Raw genomic sequence first — 20,986 nt, 5'->3', positions numbered from 1 at the left:
CCCTGGATGGCAGGCCAGCGCTCACACCAGTCTTTGTATGGAACCGACTGTGTGGCTTGTTAGTCCACGAATCCACGCATCCATCTGAGGGTCATGCCACTTTTAACACCCTTCATTATACCCACATTTTAACCTATTCTGTAAAAGAGTGGGACTGTAGCTCTAAAAGAAATTAGATTGAACCTTAAAAAAAAAAAGCAGTTAATGGGCAGACTGGTTTTGTATTTTCGGCTGAAATGTAATTCATAGAACTGTGACGTGCATTTGGTGTAGCAGTGATGTGGCTGCATGTCGTTGGCAGTGACATCTGTCCTGGAGCATTGTGCGTCCTGATACACTGTGGCTGTGTTCAGGGTCAGCCTCTTTCTGCAGGGGCTTTCTGTAACACCTGTCCAGCAAGTGTTGGTCTGGCTTTGCACGGGTTGCTTACGGTAGATCTCGTTTTCCATTCTGATTATTTCCTAGAGCAAAACCTCAGAAGCCCTTGCCAAACTCATGTCTCTCCAAGCCACAGAAGCCACAGTTGTGACCCTTGGTGAGGACAACTTGATTGTCAGGTGGGTTCTCTTCAGAGTTTTTAACCAATTTATATTAATCTCAAAACACCCTTCATGTTCGCAACATTCCACTAGACCTTGTGGGGGCAGGTAAAGACTTGTATGGTCAGATCTGTCCTTTTGATCCAGGTAATTAACAGGGCATTTGCAGACTACAACATAGGCAACAACTCAGGGTGGCATGTGTGAGTAGGCTACATGACAAACGGGGGGCCTCGGTGACTAGTGTTCCTGGATAGAGAAGGGGAAGGCGAGAGGTGGTCAGGGAGAGCTTCCAAGAGCACAGACGACGTGCCGGACCTTTCTTGCAAGATCTGGAGGATTTACACAGGCTGGGAGGTAGGGTTTCAGCTTGCCAAAAATTCAAGTGGAAGAAGTACTTCTCTTCTTCATAAAGTTGGCAGATATTAAAAATAATAATGATTATTATCATTACTGCTGGAACTTATGTAACATTTGCTGTCTGCCAGACACTATTTTAACCTATTTGTATTAAGTCTAATTTAAAGAAAAAACTGTAGGAGGAAAGGGCTGTTCCCAGCCGTGTTCCGCAGATGAGGAGACTGATGATCAGAAAAGCTAAGCAATCTACCCAGCGTCACAGGGGTGCTAAGTGCTGGGATGGGCCATAATCCAGGCTCTGGACTAAGAGTCTACGCTCTTAACCGGTCCACATACTGACGTTTAAGGCATATAAATAATATGGACATTTGCACAACTTCGGGCTTCTGTACTTCCCTGGTCAGCCTCGTTTTCATATTCCAGGGAGTGCTTATTTCAGACCTTCTTCACATTCTTGAACTCTCTCTCCGGCCCCACCACTTTCCCCTTTGACCCGTGACCTCGCTCTGACTGCTGAAACTGGAAGCTCCGAGGTGGGAAATCCATCAGCCTGCAACGCTAACCCTCCCCACTGCACACTCCCTTCCTCCCACCCGGGGGAAGAGGTCTCTGCTCTGATTCTCTGTTCAGGAACCTCCCTCTGTCAGTTTCTCCTTGACCTTCAGGGTGGCCGTCTTTGCTGATTCCCGTCATCCAGTATGACGAACTGTCTAGACTCCTGTTGTCAAAGCCGTCCTGTGCCCCACCCCCACCATACTTGCCCATTCTTCACGCTGTTGCCAGTGTGGGTTCATGAGTGTGTCCCCCAGAGATGGCCCTCAGAGGCTGAGAGCCCCCCACCCTGCTTTCCAGGGGGGCACGCGGTGAGCCTGTGTGTAAATGAGGCACTGGCCGACCACAGCATGGAGGCACTGGTTTTTGTCTGGGTGCTAGCTTTTAAATCCTGGGCAGAATTATGAGATTTGAGAACTTAATCAGTCCCACTGGCCAGTACTTCGTGTAAACTACCTAATTTCACTAGTTAACTACCCCGTGAGGTAGGTGCTCCCACCATCGCGGTGTATCTAGGAAGAACCTGAAGCCCAGTGGGGTGGACTGACTTGCCCGGAGCCTGGGGCAGGTGAGTGGCAGAGCTGGGACAGGCTCCTTCTTGGCCACCTGCTCCCTGTCCTCCAGGCAGGAGGAGCCTGTGTGACCAAGCAGCTGGCATGTGTGGGCCCCCACACGCACTTGATTGTTTGGGGGGCCTGGCAGCATTTGCATATCTTGGCTGGTTTTTTTCCCCTTATAAATTAATGACATGAGAGTTTCTGAGACATGGAAGTATTCAGATGGGGAGCAAAGCCGTGACAGCTGCGTTTCCTCACTGCCTTTTGTTTTGAGCACTGGTCGCACTCACATGGACTGCTCTGTTGATTGGGCTATGAGGACACACGCATCCTTGCGAGAAGGCAAAAGCTGTGTGAAATGCCCAAGGACGGCAGGGTTACCCCAGCACAGCTCAGTTCTTTATCAAAGACTGTGGTTCGCTTTTGTTGCTGTGGACACTCATGGGCCAGACTCCTATCTTCATCATGTGGTGGCGCCATTTTCTAAGTTAGGGACCAGAAGACCAGGGCTCCTTCTGGCCTTGCCGTAGACGGGCTGCGTGCAGGAGCCAGTCAGTTATGGCCTGTGAGGCACGGTTCCTGTCTGTCAGACTAGGGTGGTGGTTCCTACCTCACCTTCTTGACCGTGTGCTCCAGGCTGCTGGGAGGTGACGGGCCTGTGGTCACACTCTGCTGTCCCAGGGCCAGGGCCACACACTGTCCTGCTGAGGAGCTTGACTTTCTATAAGAGGACCTGTGCTGGTGCCAGGGCCCCCAAGTCAGCCTTCGCCTTCTGTGGGGCCTTGCCACACTGGGCCTCTGCAGTGCCATTGGAAGGCCACCAGAGTTTCCTGCCTCAGCTATTTCCTTTTAGTGAGACTTGGGCCTGTCCCTCTGCCAGGGACACCTGTTTGTCCCAAGTCTTGGGTGATGGGAGGGTCTGTGATCAGTCTGGCATGTGGTCACCTCTGGTAACCCCTGCCCCTTCCTGTTGTCACTGCTCTGTCTCCTACAGCACTGCCACAGAGTCTTCCTTGGCCTCCTGTGGGAATAAATATCTTCGCGCATTCAAACCAGTGATCTCTTGGTAGCACAGATCTGCTGGTATTCCTCTGTAGCTGGAGCTCCTTCTGCAGCTTCCTGGCGTCCTTAGGATGAAGTCTGTGTGCTTAGTGCACATGTGAGACTCAGTGTCTACCCCAGCCCGCCTCTTGGCCTCAGCCTCTTGTGCCACCACATCTCCATCTTGTCCAGGCCACACCCCCCCTGGCAGCTCCCAGGAGGAGGCTCTTGGGTCTCGCCTCACACTTTCTTCTTCCCCTTTGCCTGGCTGCTCGCCCTTCAGGGCTCAACTTGGGGAGTGGGAAGCAGTGGGGAACATTGTCTGGAATCCTTTCCTGTCCCCAAGCCTGCTTGGCTGTGGCTCCGCTCGCCCTGGGACACCCACATGGCAGGTGCTCAGATTACTAACTGAATGAATGAAAGGACTATGAAATGTTAAATCATCCCATGTTTGAGGGGGTGACATTCAAGAGCCTACACGATCTGGTCCCCAGTCTCCTGCATTGAAGTCTCCTGTGGTAGTGGGGAAAGCAGAGTTATACAGTTTGTCTAGGTACTGGCTGTTCTGTTCTGAGTTTTTGTCTTTTTACCTTGTGTTAGATGAAGAGGGAGAGGAGCGAGGAGACGGGTGTGGTAGACAGACTTCTGGCAGAAGCTCTTGAAGCAGAAGAAATGCCAGGGAAATCACTGTCTCTCAATTAAGTGTATTCCTGCACCTTGGCATTTTGGGGAGATATAAGCTTCTGAAGAGGAAATGCTGGGAATTCCCTGGAAGGAGCCACCTTGACCCCCCATCAAGTGCTTTTCACCTTAAATTAAGCTGTTTGGACTTAGAATGATATAGATAATTCAGATCGAGAGGAAATTCAACTTTTGATTAAGCGGAGATTGGCATTACTAAAGGTTTCTTTGAAGGGCACCCAGTTGGACATGGGTGCCAATTTCTAGAAGCAGCCCCACAGAAGCAAACCTTCTAAAGCTTAGTCGTTAGGTTATGCGGGGGGAGAAGGCTCTGCTCTTAGCTCCCGATGCCCTTCACAAGTGAGCAGGTGCTCCTTCTCCCGACAGGCCTGTCTTGCCAAGTGAGGACCTGGTGTGATGGGGAACTCCTCCAGGTCACGTAGGCAGGCGTCAGAGGGCAGGGCCTGGGCATCCCCATCACTGGGAGGCTTTAAGAAGCACCAAAGAACATTCTCAGATTATGGAGATGACTCCTCTCCTCCTTGTTTGCCACTCTGCCCAGGCCCCAAACAGATTTCCTCATACCTACTCCCTGCACTCAAGACCTCAGGGTGCCCCTTCTTTTCCTAACCCGTTTATTGTATTGTGGCTATTCCTAGACTTACATACATGAGTCTGCTTGTGGGTTCTGGGCTGTCGGCATCTTGAGAGAAAGGCTCTATTTTGTCCTGTGCATATCCCAGTCCAGCACAGGGCCTGCTACACAGAGAGCCGTCATTAGGGAAAACGTCCATTAAGTAAAGTTCCCTGGGTACTCACCGTATGCCAGGCACTGTACTATGTACTGAACACGCATCATCTCAGTTAATCCTGGAACAAAATCCCTGTTGGAGAAAGGAGGACACTGTGGCTTTGTACAAGGATTTGACCCCGATGGCACCAGTGCCCTGTGACTCACCAGTGCTCTAGCAAGGACTCTGAGCTCCCAAGGTCAGGGCCGTGTCTGCTTTGCTCCCCACTGTGTCCCTGGCACCTGGCACAAACAGGGGCTCCCGTGGTGCTGAGCCCGTATTTCTGTGCACTGGCCCGAGCTGCACGCGCTCACAGCCTTGCAGGGAGGGGACGGCACAGGATGCCAAGATGGACCTCTGGATACAGACACACTCTTGAATCCTCGTTTTGCAAGGATGCTCCTGCACAGTTTTTTAAAAAAGAAAACTTCGATGGAAATATTTACTATCTCTGCACATTTTGGTTCCCAAGTTTTATACATTTATCCATAGCAACGTTTAAAGAAATGGGTGTGTGGATTCAGTTCCGTGCCTTTCTAAGAAATCTTTAAGTTTTTGGTCTACTGGGAGTGAATATCACTTACCTCATATACTTTTGGGAAGATTCGGTGAGAAAAAAAAAACATGTACAAATCCACTAGCCTGGTACGTACACTCAGTAAAGTTCTGTTTTACCTTCTCACGTGGCTAAGGCAGCTCATTGTCCATTTTTCTCTGTGGAAGTTTGAGTGTAGTCCTTGTAGAATGAAAGGAATGTTAACATAACCTCAGAGCCTACTTATCTGCCTTTGTCACCGTTCGTGAGGCACTGTTATAAACGGGTGACGCTTGAACAATGGTGGGGCATAGGGGCACTGACCCAGCACAGAGTTGAAAATGCAAGTGTAACCTCTGACTCCCCAAAACTTGACTAATAAGCTACTGTTGACTCAAAGCCTTACTGATAACGTAAACAGTGGGTTAGTAACTGATTTTGTATGTTATTATATACTGTGTTCTTAGAGTAAAGTAAGAGAAAAGAAACTGTCAGAAAAATCAGAAGGGAGAGAAAACATATTTGTATTTCTGTATTGTATTTATTAAAAACCTGCCTGTACCCACCCACAAGGTGCAAACCCAGTTGTTCAAGGGTCGGCTGTATACAGGGAGGTGTTTTTGGCCCCTGTGGTGGTTCCCTGCAGGCTCCGGCCGGCTCTCTCGCTGTCCCTGCCCCTCCCTCCCCTCGCCCACCATGTGTCTGTCTGTCTCAGGTCGACCCCGCCCCCCTTGCCCCCCAGCATCCAGTCCTCACACACCTATGGCTCCCATGTTCCTGTCTGACCCCACGCCCTCTTCTGCCGAAGCACAGCTTCCTGCAAAAGCATCCTGAGCTGCTGTCCGGCTCGCAGGCTCTCATCCGCCTCTCCCACTGAGCTGCTGTCCTCCACCAGTTCCTGAAACTGTCCCCCCACCCAAGCAGACCGCTTCCATGTATCCCAACCCAACTATTGCCAGGTTTGCCTTCGTTTTGGCCTCTCACCAGCCTTCCCCCAGGCCCCCAGTCTCTCCATGAAAACTTTCTGTTGGTTTTCTTTTTTATGCACGTGTGGCTGACCTTCACAGAGGTACAAAGCGCAAGTGCAGAGTGTGATTAAGTTTGCATATCTGGCGGCTGGACTGGGATGCCTTCTCCCCCACCTTGCAGGCCTCCCTGCCCCATCTACCTTGGTGCAGCGGACCAGCACCAGGGCTTAGTTCTAGACGCCTTGTCTTTCCCACTCGCACACCCAGGTGAGCTGGCACCATTTCCTGGCTGTAAATGCTGTCTGTATTTGGACAGCTCCCGGATCTGTTCCTCTCAGCTCAAGTCCCATTTTCTATTTCCTGCTTGACATTTTCCCTGGAAGTCGCATAGGCTTCCCAGACCCCACATGTCAACATGAAGGTCTTCATTTCGTCTCTTCTCCTTCTCTCCTCTTCTCTCGCCCTCCCTCAGCTGCTTCTGCACACTTGCCTCCATCTCAGTCACAGAACTTAGAGCTCCTCTTTGATTCTCTTATTTCCGCATTTAGCCATTGCCGTCTTTTGCTTGGGTGGCTGCCACAGCCCACCTCTTCTCCTGGCTTCTATTATCGTCCCTGCTGCCTGCTCTCACGCAGCAGCCAGAGAGATGACTTGAAAATGTGAATCAAATTATGTCACTTCCCAGTAAAAACCTTACATCCAAAGCCCGTACTGTACTGTGCTCCGCACCTCCCGACAGGACCTGGACTGCCTGCTTCTCTTCCTGCTTCTCAAAGGCACCCTTCCTGCCTGCCTTTAGGCCTTTGCATTAGTTGGGTTTTTCCCCTTGAACTTTCTTTTGCCTATATGTCGGTCCCTCTTATCATCCAGGTCTCAGCTCATCTTCCAAGTGAACCCTCCCTCCCCCGCAAAACAAACAAACAAAACTTCTGGTCATATTATTTGCATCCTAAAGCTTATTTAATACCTAGGACTGTCTTGTTACCTGTTTCTCCTGCAGAATTGGTCTTCCTGAGGATAGAGACTTGGCTGTCCTATTCCCAGCTATACTGCCAGTGCCAGATACAGTGCCTGTCCCTTAGTATTTGCACAGTACATATTGGCTCGATCTGAAAATGAACAGATAAAATGAATACTGTTGCTTGGTGTAAAGCGAGGAGGGTGTAACCAGTCCAACACTTGGTCGGGAACCTGAGCTGGGCGGCCGACCGGGAGGGCTGAGCTCTGGCTCCTTGCTGTGCATATAACCTGAGCGGCTTTGTTGCAGGGAGGAGCAGGTGCCCATGGAGCTGGTGCAGCGGGGCGACATCATCAAGGTGGTCCCCGGGGGGAAGTTCCCAGTGGATGGGAAAATCCTAGAAGGCAACACCATGGTGGACGAGTCCCTCATCACAGGTGAGGCGGCTCGTCTCCTCTTCCCTGTGGGCGGGTATGGTGGGAGTTGCCGGGTCACATGAATACTGAACCGGGGCTGAGGGTGTGATGGTTGATGTCTTTCCCCACCTCCAGGAGAAGCCATGCCTGTCACGAAGAAACCCGGAAGCATAGTGATTGCTGGGTCTATAAATGCACATGGCTCTGTACTCGTTAATGCCACTCATGTGGGCAATGACACCACGTTGGCTCAGATCGTGAAATTGGTAGAAGAGGCTCAGATGTCAAAGGTAATGAAGAGAGTTAAAAAAAATAACCTAACGTCAGCTTCCTCCTTTTAGAAGTTATTCCGAGAGTTTCGTAGATTCAGGCAGATTTTGTTGAGTAGGGAGTGATTAGTAAGCGCGTTAATGCGGGGGCTCAGAACTCCAGTGCTCACCCGTGCCTGTGGGGATGTATTTCTTTGTGGATTGTAATTTCCCGTGGTCTTGGTGTTTTATTTTCATAGGCACCCATTCAGCAACTGGCTGACCGGTTTAGTGGGTATTTTGTTCCATTTATCATCATCATTTCAACGCTGACGTTGGTGGTATGGATTATAATCGGTTTTATCGATTTTGGTGTTGTTCAGAAATACTTTCCCGTAAGTTGAATGCTTTGGGCAGTATGGTTGCTATGTTTTAAATAATCTCTTGCCATTAATCCTATTCTCTTATATCTTAGATTCGTTGGGCTTTAATTACCCATTATATTTATTTGCTTCATTTATTGGCAGCAAAATCTTAGCCAAGATAGCACGATCACTCTATTTCTGCAAATTTTTTTTAAAGATGCCCTTTGCCTTCTAGTTAAATAATTTCCCAGACACCAGTTAGCTCTCAATTGTCATGCCTATAACATTTAGATAATGTGACCTTGGCCATTTCTGGGGTCATGAGGCACATATCATAGGTCACTTCACAATTTTGATGGCATGATAATATCATTTTAACAGATTTTAAGAAAATTTGTTTTTTGCTCTCTATGCCTGGTAGTACCATCTTCAACCTTGCGGCTCCCCGGGCAGTGCTTATAGCTTTTTAATAATAAATATTTATTAAACATACATGAGACAATGGAATGTACTTTCTTGAGTTAAAAAGTAGATGATGAATGCTCTCTTAGAAAATATTATGTTGTCAAACTTCCAAAAAAGTGGAGAGTCCCAAAAAAACCTTTTCTGCTCGAGAAATAAGAACTCTATACAACAGTAATTCTCAATAGGGAGTAATTTTATTGTCCTGAGAGACATTTGACAATGTCTGGAGGTATTTGGTTGTCATGACTGGGGAGGGAATGCTGCTGACACCTAGTGGGTAGAGGTCGAGGGTGCTGCCAGACATCCTACCAGGCCAAGGACAGCCCCCCACAACCACGAGTCCTCTCTCCCCAAATGCCAGTAGTGCCGAGCTTGAGAAACCTTGATGTGCATCAACGGGGAATGGCCCACTTGGAGTCGTATTTGACAGCTGCCCAATGAGTGAAACAGTGTTTTATCTATGGTTTAAAGTATCTCCTACTTAGCCAGATCGAATGCCTCTTTTACCTTAGAGCCATAGAATAAGAAACTATAAATGCAGAATGGATAATTTTTTTGTTTAAAAAAAATGTCTACCCTAATTAAAGGCATATCTGAAATTCTTAGGTTGCATGTCATTTACTAAGATGTCATATTCTCTCTCGAATGTCCTATCCTATAATGAAAAATGTCCTAGTTGAACTCTTGACATCGAAGGAGACCTCAGTGCTTTGGAGAGTAACCTAGGACCATATTCCTAGAATTTGCCCGTGGCTATTATGGCACCTGACTCTCTCAAATTCCTGCTTTTGTGGGAGAACAGCTCATTGGCATGTGGCTGTGGGAAAAGTCATTCCTAAACAGGTTGGAGTATGGGGCTTTCTGCTGTTCCCTGCCTTTCCATCTTACTTTGGCTTCTTCTGTTTTTATCTGCAACATCAGGGAGGATGCTGGCAAAGGAGGGACTGCATGTTCCTTTAAGGTATTATCACCCTGCTGTCTAAGTCATTTGTAGGGAGAGGTTCATGTCACCCTCTAGAAGTCCACCCATCCCATCAGAATGCCCAGTGTTATTTTGATGAGAATTACTGGAGTTTTTGGGTTTTTTTTGAAATCACATCATCTTTATCTCAAAAAATTCCATGTCTTAAACACAGTGTCCCTCTATCCAAATCCAACTGTTTCTAATCAAAGTGAAATGACCCTTTAATAATATACCTTATCTTAGAGTTCTGCCTTTCAAAATCAAGGAATAAAGTGTAGGTGGAAGCTAAAGAGGTTGTGGTCTGTATCCTTGATTTCAAAAACACACTGTGATGAAAGTGAATTCAGTGTCTCCTGATTGTGCTGCAGAGACAACTGCCATTTTGCAAAATAAACCAACATAATGCAAAATGTCAGAATGCAAGTGGTAATGCCTATATGTGTCGCCAGGTAACTGGAAAGGAGACCCATATTTTGTTCATTTTGGGTTTACAAAGAAAACAATAGCGGAAAAAAATAGAAGAAAATAAAGATGGCTCCAAATTCCATCCCTAGGAATGATGATTTTTTGCACTCTGGGAAACCTCTTTCCAGTATTGTTGAAAGCTGTATAGAGATACAGGCAGGTAATTTTGCACTAATTCGGTCACAACACATGCCATTTTGTACTTTCTTTTTTTACTTAACAGTGTTGCTGGGATCTTTCCATGTCAGCAAGTATAGGCATACACCATCATTTCAACAATTGCATAAGATTTCATTATGCACCTCATACCCTCAGTTTAATTCACCAATTCCCTCTGGGGTGCCTCTAGTTTTTTTAAAAAAACGCTGTGATAAGTATTTTTGTATATTTTGCCATTTGTATGATTATCACCTTAGGGTAGATTCCTTGGAGACCTATCATTTTTTAAAGTTTTCACAATAATGATAAAAATGATAATAATGTATAATATTGTTAATATGTAATATTGATAATGTGATAGTTACAGTTTCTCAGGGGCTTCGCCCATGCCAGGTTTTGTACAATGTATATTTGTGTATTTATGTGTATTTATATGTGTATCAGCTCATTTAACCTTTACAACAACCAGCTGGGCATGCTTGGTCGTATTGTGTCCATTCCAAACATGAGGGAGCTGACACTTGCAGAGATGTGAGTCAGTGCCAGGGCCAGCATGGACATACATGGTCCAGTTCCGGAGTCTGCACTCCTTCCCCTAACAGGGAGTTCAACATGACTCTCTCCTCCCATCATGCCTCTCTTAGAGGAAAGCCTAGAGTGTCAAGTTGGAAAACTGGGGTGGGAACCAGTAAGGTGAGCCACATGATAACACAGCACTGAAGCAGAGTAGACCCCACACGTTCCCCAGACCCCGGCTCATCACACATCTCAGCTCGCAGCTGCTGGTGCTGAGATGTGCTCATGCTGAAATGTTCTGTGATTGGACGTCAGTGTGATTCCTCCTTTAGCCCTCAGCCTGCCTTTATCTCTTTCCCCTTTTCAGACCCACAACAAGCATATCTCCCAGGCAGAGGTGATCATCCGGTTTGCGTTCCAGACATCCATCACAGTGCTGTGCATCGCCTGCCCCTGCTCACTGGGCCTGGCCACGCCCACGGCGGTCATGGTGGGCACCGGGGTGGCCGCCCAGAATGGCATCCTCATCAAAGGTGGCAAGCCTCTGGAGATGGCCCACAAGGTTGGCCCTTGCACTCCTGGCTATCCTCTGAGGTGTCGCCTGGAATTACTCTGTAGCTGTTACTTAGTGATTTTTTTTTTTTGGAAACTGAAGAGACTCGGTGGGAAAGTAGTATCTGTTTACATTCTGTATTAAGAGAAAAACCTGGAAGAGGCTTGAGGGCAGCACTGTTAATTAAGTAAAACAGGAAGCCGGCAGGGGCTGGGAATGATGATAGCAGGAACAGCTAACAGCTGCAGGATTAAATGTGAATTGATTTAATCTCGTTAACAACTCTTTGATGTCGGTGCTTATCATTCCCATTTCTCAGAGGAGGAAGCTCAGCAGGAGCTGAACCCAGAGAACAACAGGGAGCCTAGGAGGGATCTGAAGCGCCCACTGTGGGGGTGGCACTGGGTTACTTGTGGCTGCAGAATGCAAGGATGGACTAAAGGAGGCTAAGATTGTTGGAGGAAGAGCAGTTAAGTGTGTTGCAGAGACCATCACTCAGCACTGGGCCAAGCTGAGTGCTGTGGGCTAAGTGAGGGGGAGCCGTGCCTGTGGGACATTTGGACCACAGCAAACAGCTGGACTTCTGTAGGGTTTGGGGAGGTATGGAGCTCAGGGATGAGTGGGCTCTGGCCGTGGACACAGGTACCAAATGGCAGAACCCAGACCCATGGGGACAGGTGCAAGTTGCCATTGACCAAGTGGGCCTGGTGGAGAAACTGGCTCTGGTGGTGGCTTGTTATTGTGGCGGAGAACGCTCCCTTTTTCACTCTCGCTCTCTCTTTTTTTAAGATTTTATTTATTTATTTGAAAGCGAGGAGAAAGCGAGATAAAGCACAAGAAGTAGGGCAGGGATAGAGGGAGAAGCGAGCTCCCCACTGAGCAGGGAGCCTGATGCCGGGCTCGATCCCAGGACCCTGAGATCATGACCCGAGCGGAAGGCAGATGGTTAACAACTGAGCCACCCAGGCGCCCTTCCCTTCCTTTTTTGAACCTGGAGTCCGAGCTCCTTATTCGCAGTAGGCGTTTGCACTTAGGCCATAGAAACGCTGTGCACAGGGAGATGGGCAGACTGCCAGGGTCCTGACACGGGAAATCTGCGTGGTGTCACTTTCCAGAAGATGGTGCCATGCCATGTCCTGTCAAATTAGAGTGACAATTTCTGCTCAGTCTGGTAAAGGTTAAGTCACAATGCAGACTGTTTTGGCCAGACAGAAAGGGAGACTGTGTCTTTGTCATGGGAGTGGTTGAACCGTGGGATTGATTGCAGAGGATGTGTTAACGTGAGTTATGAAGGGGTGTTGTTACCTGCTTGAGCTAGGTTGAATGGAGTTCTACCCCAAGATTGTGTGGGCTCTTAAAGCCCCTTCCATCTGTATTTGTGGTCACCAAGATCTCGTTGTTTTGGCAGATAAAGACCGTGATGTTTGACAAAACTGGCACCATCACCCATGGGGTCCCCAAAGTCATGAGGGTCCTCCTGCTCGTGGATGTGGCTGTGATGCCCCTCAGGAAGGTTCTTGCTGTGGTGGGGACTGCGGAGGCCAGCAGCGAGCACCCCTTGGGCGTGGCAGTCACCAAGTACTGTAAAGAGGTATGCAGACCTGGGCAGTGCTTATCTCTCCCCACTGCCCCCACTGCAAACTCCCCCTTACCCTCCCCCGACCTCAGCCTCCTCCTGCACTTCACTGGCTGGGCTGGAAGCCTCCAAGCGCCTTCCTCCTCACATGCCTCTTCTGCTGCTGCTTCTGTACCCTGGCTCAGCTGCCTTGCAGGAGACCTCAGCTTGTGAGGTTTGGGAGCCTCTCAGCAGGCCCCTGTGGAGCAGGTGGAGATGCAGCGCTCAGTGATGGGTCTCTTGTCCCATTTCCAGATCATCACAAAAGTGGTTGAGTGTTACCGGTCACTTACGGAGCAGGTACTGAGGGTCTGTCCTTGGAACAACAAAAAAACGGCTGGGATGTGAGCTCCACCCTCTGGGAGCTGACAGTCCAGTGGGGAGGGCGGGCGGCGGATCAGCCCAGTCCTTTATGAGTGCTTAGTGCAAAGGGGAATACAGAACTGGATGGGGGGTTAGGGTGAGACGAGGAAAGAGCCCCTCAGCTGGGGACAGGGAAATGGAGAGGAACCAGCAGAGGTGAGCCAAATGCCCAGTGGATTGTTGGCAGTTAATGGGGAAGCATTCCTCCTTTGACCTCGCCAGATGAAAGGTCCTGTTTCGTTTTCTGTTTTCAGTCTAAATATAGAAGCAGCAGGTTGTGCCAGAATGTTGTCCTGAAAAATTTTAAATGGTCTGGGCAAAGACAATTAATGCCTTAGGGCAAAGCTGACTGCTCTACCTCGACAGGGAGTCTTCCAGAAATCTCTGTTGGTGTTTTGTGAAGTGTCATTCGGACCGCCATTTCCCCCTCTCTCTTGTGATGCTTCAGGACGAATGTGCTCCGTCATCCCTCCTTTGCTGTGTGGTTAACCCTACATGAAGCTCCTCACGCCTTTCTCCTGCCTCTCCCTCGTCCCCCCAGGGCCTGTAAATGGGCAGTGACCTCCTGATAGCCTCCAAGCAGCTTTGTTCCCGTTTGCCTGTTTCATCATTCTCATGTATTTGCAATGTAAAAATAATCTCTCTCCTCTTTTTGCCCCCCCCCCAAGCCTCCGTTAATTTGAGGCATTTGCTGTGAACTGCCCTTCTTCTTTCTGGTCTGTCCCTTGTCCCGTGTCATGAGACCATTTAATAATTATCATGTCTGCATCGGATGAGGGAAGGAATTGCCAAGTTACTAGTTGATCTCCTCACCTGCCCTGTCCTGCTTTCCTCTCGGCTCCTGCTTGGTGCCGCTCTCTCTTGCCTCTGCTCACCTCCCCTCTCTCCCTGGCTTCACAGGAATTGGGAACCGACTCCTTGGGATACTGCACAGACTTCCAAGCAGTGCCCGGCTGTGGAATCGGCTGCAAAGTCAGTAGTGTGGAGGGCATCCTGGCCCACAGCGAGAGCCAGCAGAGCAAACAGGCGGCTCCCCCAAGCAGGGCTGGCAGCGCTCCCGAGGAAACAGGTATCCCGGGCCCTTGTATCTCTGCCCAGCCTGCCATGGTTTGGGCCTGGCCGGGTCAGCTGGTGGCATGCCTAACCAGAGAGCACCAGGCCAGCACACCACCGTGGGGTCCCTGGCTGTGGACAAGGGTGGCTCCTGGCCGGGGCACCGCATGCCTCCCTCCCCCAGGAAGGCCTCCTGTTTGTCCATGGTTGCGTTCTCTGATACTTGAATCTTGGCGCTAATGGCAGACAGTAGTATATATTACTGAAATTCGTGGAGTATTGCTTCTGTGACCCATAATCTTGAGTCTCCTCTTTCTTTTTTCTTGTTTTTTTTTCCTAAGATTTTTAAGATTTAAGAGAGGGAAAAAGGATAAGCATAGAGGGAGAGTGGGAGAGGGAGAAGCAGACTCTCTGCTAAACAGGGAGCCCAATGTGGGACTCGATCCCAGGACCCCAGGATCATGACCTGAGCCGAAGGCAGACCCTTGACTGACTGAACCACTCAGGCGCCCCGCGTCTCCTCTTTCTTATCCCCAGTCAGTCTTGCTTCTCTAAGCTACAGAGGGGACAGATGGGAATTCGTTTGCTCCTCCAGTCCTCCTCCTGTGCTGTAGAATCCTGATGGGATGTGTCACATTTACAGCGCTGGCAGCAGCAGGAAAGGCAGATGGAAGTGGTCTGCCCAAGCCAGGAAGGGGTACTGCTTGGAGTGACAGCTGCCTTTGAAAACAGTTTTTCTGATTCAGAAGGTAGCTTGCTAGCCATCAGGGTGAGAGTAGGGAAGCCCTCCCAAACCAAAATGCCTGTGTCTGGTGTTCTCTCTTAAGTGCCCTGGAGTCTTGTTAGAAGCCTTCTGCCACCTCCTAGCAATTCAGAACCTCAGCACAACCCTTCCATTTAGCTGCCAGTACTGATCCGTGAGGTGACCCCCAGGTTAGTGGCACACACAGTTAGAAAGTGACGGGGGAAAGACTCACCCGGCCTCTTAGGAGATACAGCTATTAAGCATCCACAGAAGTAGACAGGCTGTTTGCTGAGGTACCCAGCTGCACTTGTTGCTTCTAATCTCTGCAGAAGAGGAACCAGCAGGTACCGCCTAAAGGCAAATAAGGAACCACCAGATGTTTAACGTTTATAACATCTCTAACGTGCAGTACACGCTGTCAGGACCTCTTAACACCCCTTTCAGCTCTACCCACCCACGTCCCACATGTTAATTGCTCTGTTTCCCTGTCCTTTAAGGGTGGTGTTCTGAGAGGTGCTCACTAGTTACAGTATTTCAAAACAGCTCAATGCACTTTTTTGCTGTTAAAAGGACTCCATGGTTTTGAGTCCTTTCTCACAGTAAAATTGGACTATTTGGGAATAACCACAAACTCTTTGGAACAGATGTGACCCCCCAGACCTTCTCTGTGCTCATCGGGAACCGCGAATGGATGAGGCGCAACGGCCTAACACTTTCCAGCGACGTCAGTGACGCAATGGCGAATCATGAGCTGAAAGGCCAGACGGCCGTGCTGGTGGCCATTGACGGTACCACCCCCCTCGCCTTCTGCTCGGACAGCGGAGTTTCTTACAGTTCTCTGGCAGAAATAGGCTTTCTCCTTTTTTTTCCCCCAGTAAATCTTCCTCTCTGTTAATTTAAGTTCTGTGTCCCAAAAGGCTGCCTTGCCGGTTTCTCTCTTCCTTCTCAGTCGGAGGCCCGCTCTCACTGTGCCCATCCTGCCCCTGAGAGTGAGGCGTCTTAGCCTTAGCCTCCTCGGTCTTAGAATCCTCCCCTGCCTTCGCCATCCCCACCTGCTTCTGTCTGAGCCCGTGGTTCCGTCGCCCTCCTCTTCATCGCTGCACGCGTGGCAGCGGCCTGTTATCCAGGGGGACACCCACCGGGTCCTAAGGAATGAGATTGCTGCCCCTCCATGGAGCTCCCCAAGATCGCCTGTGTCTGGGCATTTACACCTCAGATGACTGGAATCTTACACAGTTAATGGCAGTTTCTGCTTATAGAAGTAAAACTGTGCTGATGAGCAACATAAATACCTTTAATGCTTCGACAAAGTGTTTCCTCTCCTACTCTTTTTTCCTTCTTGCGCCGCCATGGCCTTTCCAACATCCTTAAAACCCTGTAGTCCCTTCAGTCCTCGGGTCAGAACAAGCTCTTTTGAAGGAGCCATGCCCGGTGTCACCCCACTCCCCTGAATCTGCTGTGCCACCCCTCAGCGCTCGAATCGAATGCCTTCCTGCCTCCCCAGCTGAAGATTCGTTCAGGCAAACCCCTCCCCCCCCAGCACAACGAATGCTTTCTGGAGGGAGAGGAAGAGGAAGGACTGATTTTCTGTTTGGACACTCATCATTTCTCAGTAGCATTTATTGTATTCGTTCTGTTTTTCATATCGTAATAGCTAACATGTACCGAGTTATTATGAGCTAGGCACTCTGCAACGTAATAGATGTCCCTTACAGAAAATTGAGAAGATTCTGAGAGCTATACAAAAGAAAATGCAATGACTCCTTATCCTACCCCTTAGAGAGCCACTGGGAGTGTTTCATATTCCTTCCAGACTTTTGTGTGCCTCTGTAAATGGAGGTCATTTTTAAAACACAAAATCAAAACCGGGCTATGTTCTATAACTTGGTGCTTTGGTTTTCACGTGTGATGTTGTGCTATGGAAACTGTTTCTGGTAGCAGAGCCTCCTTTACCCCTTGGGCTGCCCAGGGCTTGCCCTTGTGGACTGACCGAGGGTGTCACCTGCAGGCGTGCTCTGCGCCATGATCGCCATCGCAGACGCAGTCAAGCAGGAGGCAGCCTTGGCCGTGCACACGCTGAAGAGCATGGGCGTGGACGTGGTTCTGATCACAGGGGACAACCGGAAGACAGCCAGAGCCATCGCCACCCAGGTGCGTGCCAGGGACCAGGGGCTGGACATCTTCCCCCTTTGAGGTTGCTCTGAAGCTCCCCGGAGCACTTTGAGGAAAAGTAGGAACACCAGGGCCTGCAGCGCTCCACATTGCTTCTGGCCTTACCCCTCTCAGTGCTCCTGCTCTGTTCCGAGCTGTGCAGCACCCCACGGGGGACCGCCGTGCTGCCATTGCCAGGCGCACGTTCCCGGAGCCTGGATGTCTAAACCTGGGACAGGCTGCTGCCCTGGAAAATACAATCCCAGCATTCTCTGTTTCTGTCTTTCCAATGGGACAAAAACAAAGATCATGGCTCGAGAGCTGAAATATACAGATTCTGAGGCTTGGTGTTCAGGGAATGATTTGTCCACTCAGCTCTTCCGCATGCCTGTGCGGCAGACAGATGGATAGACGTCTGGGTCCTGGCAGGTCTCCAGCAGCCCTCACTTCAGAGTGCGTGCGGTGAGGACAGCACCGCTGCACGCCTGTCCAACCCCACATACAGCGAGGACTCCCGCACCAATTCCCGAAGGCTATGCATCCTCCCCAAATGTGTGTATGCCGGATGCTTTTGAAAGTGAACTGCTTCTTATAAGGGAAGGAGTGGTACTTCTCCACATGGTGGCCTTTCTCACTAACGATGGACTTTGTTGAGTACCATCTCCCCTCTTGGTTCAAACTTGTTTAGCTGTTCAGCAAGCACTTAACTAAGCCCCACCCATGGGCCCCACTCCAGAGAGGAGCAAAGAGGGTGGGCTCCTGCCCTCCGGCAGCTCTGTCTTGGGGGGAAGGGTGACCAGAGGCCAGGGTTGAACTGAGTGCTCACTTCTGCAACAGAAAAGTGCACCGGACACATAGGAACTGCCAACTGACCCCAGCGTGGCAGGGGCTAGAGACGCCTTCCCAGGGGAGGAAATGCTTAAGTCAGGAGCGGTCAGATGAAGAAGACAGGGAGGGTGGGAGAAAGGGAAGCTGACATTTCCAGGACAGAGCGGTCAGCCTGGGCACCACAGCACTGGGCTGGAGAGAAGCAGGAAGCTGAACGGGGCAGAATCCAGCGTGGGCTGGAGGCAGGCAGGACCAGTTCCTGAGGGGTCTTGAGTGTGGATGTCATCCCAGGGGAAGTGGGATCCACTGAGAGTAACGTGACCAGCTGACCACTGTTTTGGAAAGACCAAAGATTGGGAGGTGGGCAGGGAGACCAGCATGGGGCCCAAGCCCCCATGGAAGATGGCACGGGGATGGCAGGCCCTGGGATCTAGGGTTTGGTGACTGACACTGTTGCCTGGGCTTGGAGGCCGGAGGCAGTAGTGCCAGATGCCTAGCAGGTTTCTGCTGCTGTTCACGATCCTTTGCCAACACCAGGTATTGTCACGTATTTGGTTTTTTTCCTTTTAGGTTGGTATCAACAAAGTCTTTGCAGAGGTGCTGCCTTCTCACAAGGTGGCCAAGGTCCAGGAGCTCCAGAATGAAGGGAAGAAAGTCGCCATGGTGGGAGACGGGGTTAACGACTCACCGGCCTTGGCCCAGGCCGATGTGGGCATTGCCATCGGGACAGGCACGGATGTCGCCATCGAGGCTGCTGACGTTGTCCTCATCAGAGTGAGCTTGGCTATATCTTCTTGTGCCCTGTTGTCCTGGTTATGGGAGCAGTTAGGGCCTGGGGACAGAGCTCCTGACGGGCCGTGTGTTCCTCCTACAGAATGATTTGCTCGATGTGGTGGCTAGCATTCACCTCTCCAAGAGGACCGTCTGGAGAATACACCTCAACCTGGTGCTGGCGTTGATTTATAACCTGATCGGAATACCCATAGCGGCAGGTAGGGTGGCTCTCCACTGCTTGGTTACCTTTGACTCCAGCCAGAGGCCAGGAAGGCTTCTCTCTGCCCGCTGGGTTCCTGCCCAACTTAGTAAGTGGCCCACGTCACTGGGCAGCCAGCCGGCTGGCAGGGCAGAAGCATTTTAGAAAGAGTTGATATATTTTCCACTTTGTAAGTCTCTAAAGGGAAATGAAACCTGCTGAGAGGGTCCTTGGGATTCCCTGTTCCCTTGCTTCGGCTCCCCCGAAGCCCACGATGCCGCCTGTGGACAGTCCCAGGAAGGCCAGAGTGGGTGGGAGACCCCAATCCCCGAGACCGTAACCCCTGCTCAGCTCCAAGACCGCCTACTAAAGAGGCATGCGGGCACGTGGTCATGACGTGGCAGAAGGGGGTTCTGAGCCTCCCCAAGATGGAGAACTTCACAGGGGGCAGCCCGAGGTGAGGACCTTCTCTGGGCTATGGCACGAGTGTTGTCCTTCCCTCGGCCAGGGGTCTTCATGCCCATCGGCATCGTGCTGCAGCCGTGGATGGGCTCGGCGGCCATGGCGGCCTCCTCCGTGTCTGTGGTTCTCTCATCGCTGCAGCTCAAGTGGTGAGTCCCTCCAGGCCAGAGCAAGGGCCTTCTTCCCCACCTAACCAACCTCTAGCCCCCTGCCCTGTGGGCTAGCGATGGGTGGGTGCTGTGCACAGGGCCCTGGTGCACCAGAGGTGGGGGTGTGTAATGACCGGATGGGCACCCCGAGGGGGCAGCCCCCCGCCACCCAGCATTCTGGCTGCTGTAGCAGTCACTCTACTCCAGGGTTGTTCCAGTAAATGCCATATCCACGTGAGGTCCTCATGTATTGCCTTTCTTACTTTTTTGAAAAGACGTTGATTTGTGCTTTCAGTGGCACAGCTGCAGTGTGCCGGGCGTTTGGATGGGAGGTTTCTCAATCAGGCGAACTTGACTTGAACCTTAGGAGTTCAATGCCCTCTCCCTTAAAAATCCTAAAATCCATGAGGTTTCCATACCATGCGTAATCGAAACACTTTGGTGAGAGTTCTTTACCATCCTCTAAAAAAAAAAATCATGTGCCCGCAATGGCTCAAATGCTCTTGGATTCTCACTCGACAGCTATAAGAAGCCTGACCTGGAGCGGTATGAGGCCCAGGCCCAGGGCCGCATGAAACCCCTGACAGCGTCGCAGGTGAGCGTGCACATCGGCATGGATGACCGGCGGCGGGACTCCCCGAGGGCCACACCCTGGGACCAGGTCAGCTTCATCAGCCAGGTGTCTCTGTCCTCCCTGAAGTCCGACAAGCTGTCTCGACACAGTGCTGCGGCTGATGATGGTGGGGACAAGTGGTCTCTGCTCCTGAACGACAGAGATGAGGAGCAGTGCATCTGAAAGCTGCAGGCGGGTGGAGACCCAGGGGTCCATCTCCTCACTGAGTAGCCGGCCCGGCTTCCCCGGGGACTGAGGCTTGGGCCAAACAGGCACCGCTCCAGCAGCAAGATGGGCGAAGCTCCCCTCCAGCCCTGGGGACTTCCACTCCCTGGAGACTGCTGGTCATCCCTCCTGGCGTGGGCTGCGCCCCTATGTGGCTCCTGGGTCACTCCCCTCCCTGCCCCCACTGGGATCCCAGTGGCACAGGGGCCAGGCTTCCTGGCCTGACCATGCTGTGGGCCTGGGCTTGTCGGGAACCTTGCTGGACTCTAGCAGAGCAGAGGACAGCCAGCCAGCCTCGCATACCTCTGCTTTAGTGTTTGGAATGACTACTTGTAAAACGAGGAAAATCTCATCGGGACCAAAAACTTAGCTGGGCCTTTCCTTAGAACTCATGAGAAGCCTTGTGTTGGTTTCTTTTTGACAACACCCACATGATTGCGTATCTGAGACCACAGTTTACCTCAAATACACCCCCACTGATGTCTGCTGGCACCATGTCTTCCTTTTGTGTTCTTAACACTGGGGCCACCCCACCGCCAGTGCACCCCTGCCCGATCTCTGACAGCAGGAGCGTAGTGATCCCTGCTGCTGCTCTCGGGCTCTTCTGCCCGAATCTACTCCCTCACGTGCTGGCCCTTGCTTCTCTTCAGGCCGAGGAGTTCTCTCTTGCCTAGGT

The 20,986-nt window shown here is 50.7% G+C and overlaps 1 protein-coding gene across 6 annotated transcripts in view; it reads left to right on the top strand.

Moving 5' to 3' along the window:
* Positions 1–20,702, top strand: part of ATP7B (ATPase copper transporting beta) — a 71,403-nt gene extending 50,701 nt beyond the window's left edge. For 3 of the 6 annotated variants that reach the window (XM_080799847.1, XM_080799846.1, XM_080799843.1), the window contains 13 exons: positions 466–557; positions 7,292–7,419; positions 7,534–7,688; positions 7,907–8,041; positions 10,948–11,142; positions 12,542–12,724; positions 14,012–14,180; positions 15,554–15,697; positions 16,918–17,060; positions 18,459–18,662; positions 18,763–18,880; positions 19,370–19,472; positions 19,995–20,702. In XM_080799847.1, the coding sequence (XP_080655973.1) occupies positions 466–557; positions 7,292–7,419; positions 7,534–7,688; positions 7,907–8,041; positions 10,948–11,142; positions 12,542–12,724; positions 14,012–14,180; positions 15,554–15,697; positions 16,918–17,060; positions 18,459–18,662; positions 18,763–18,880; positions 19,370–19,472; positions 19,995–20,268 (2,043 nt within the window). In that variant the 3' untranslated portion in view covers positions 20,269–20,702. The remainder of the gene's footprint in view (positions 1–465; positions 558–7,291; positions 7,420–7,533; positions 7,689–7,906; positions 8,042–10,947; positions 11,143–12,541; positions 12,725–14,011; positions 14,181–15,553; positions 15,698–16,917; positions 17,061–18,458; positions 18,663–18,762; positions 18,881–19,369; positions 19,473–19,994) is intronic. The other 3 variants (XM_080799844.1, XM_080799848.1, XM_080799845.1) reach the window with 2 other exon arrangements.
* Positions 20,703–20,986: the final 284 nt, after the last annotated feature.

The sequence above is a fragment of the Martes martes genome (assembly GCF_963455335.1).
Source record: "Martes martes genome assembly, chromosome: 3".
NCBI classification, from domain to species: Eukaryota; Metazoa; Chordata; class Mammalia; order Carnivora; family Mustelidae; genus Martes; species Martes martes.
The sequence above is the reverse complement of the archived record's forward strand: the minus strand, read 5'-3'. Positions and strand labels throughout refer to the sequence as shown.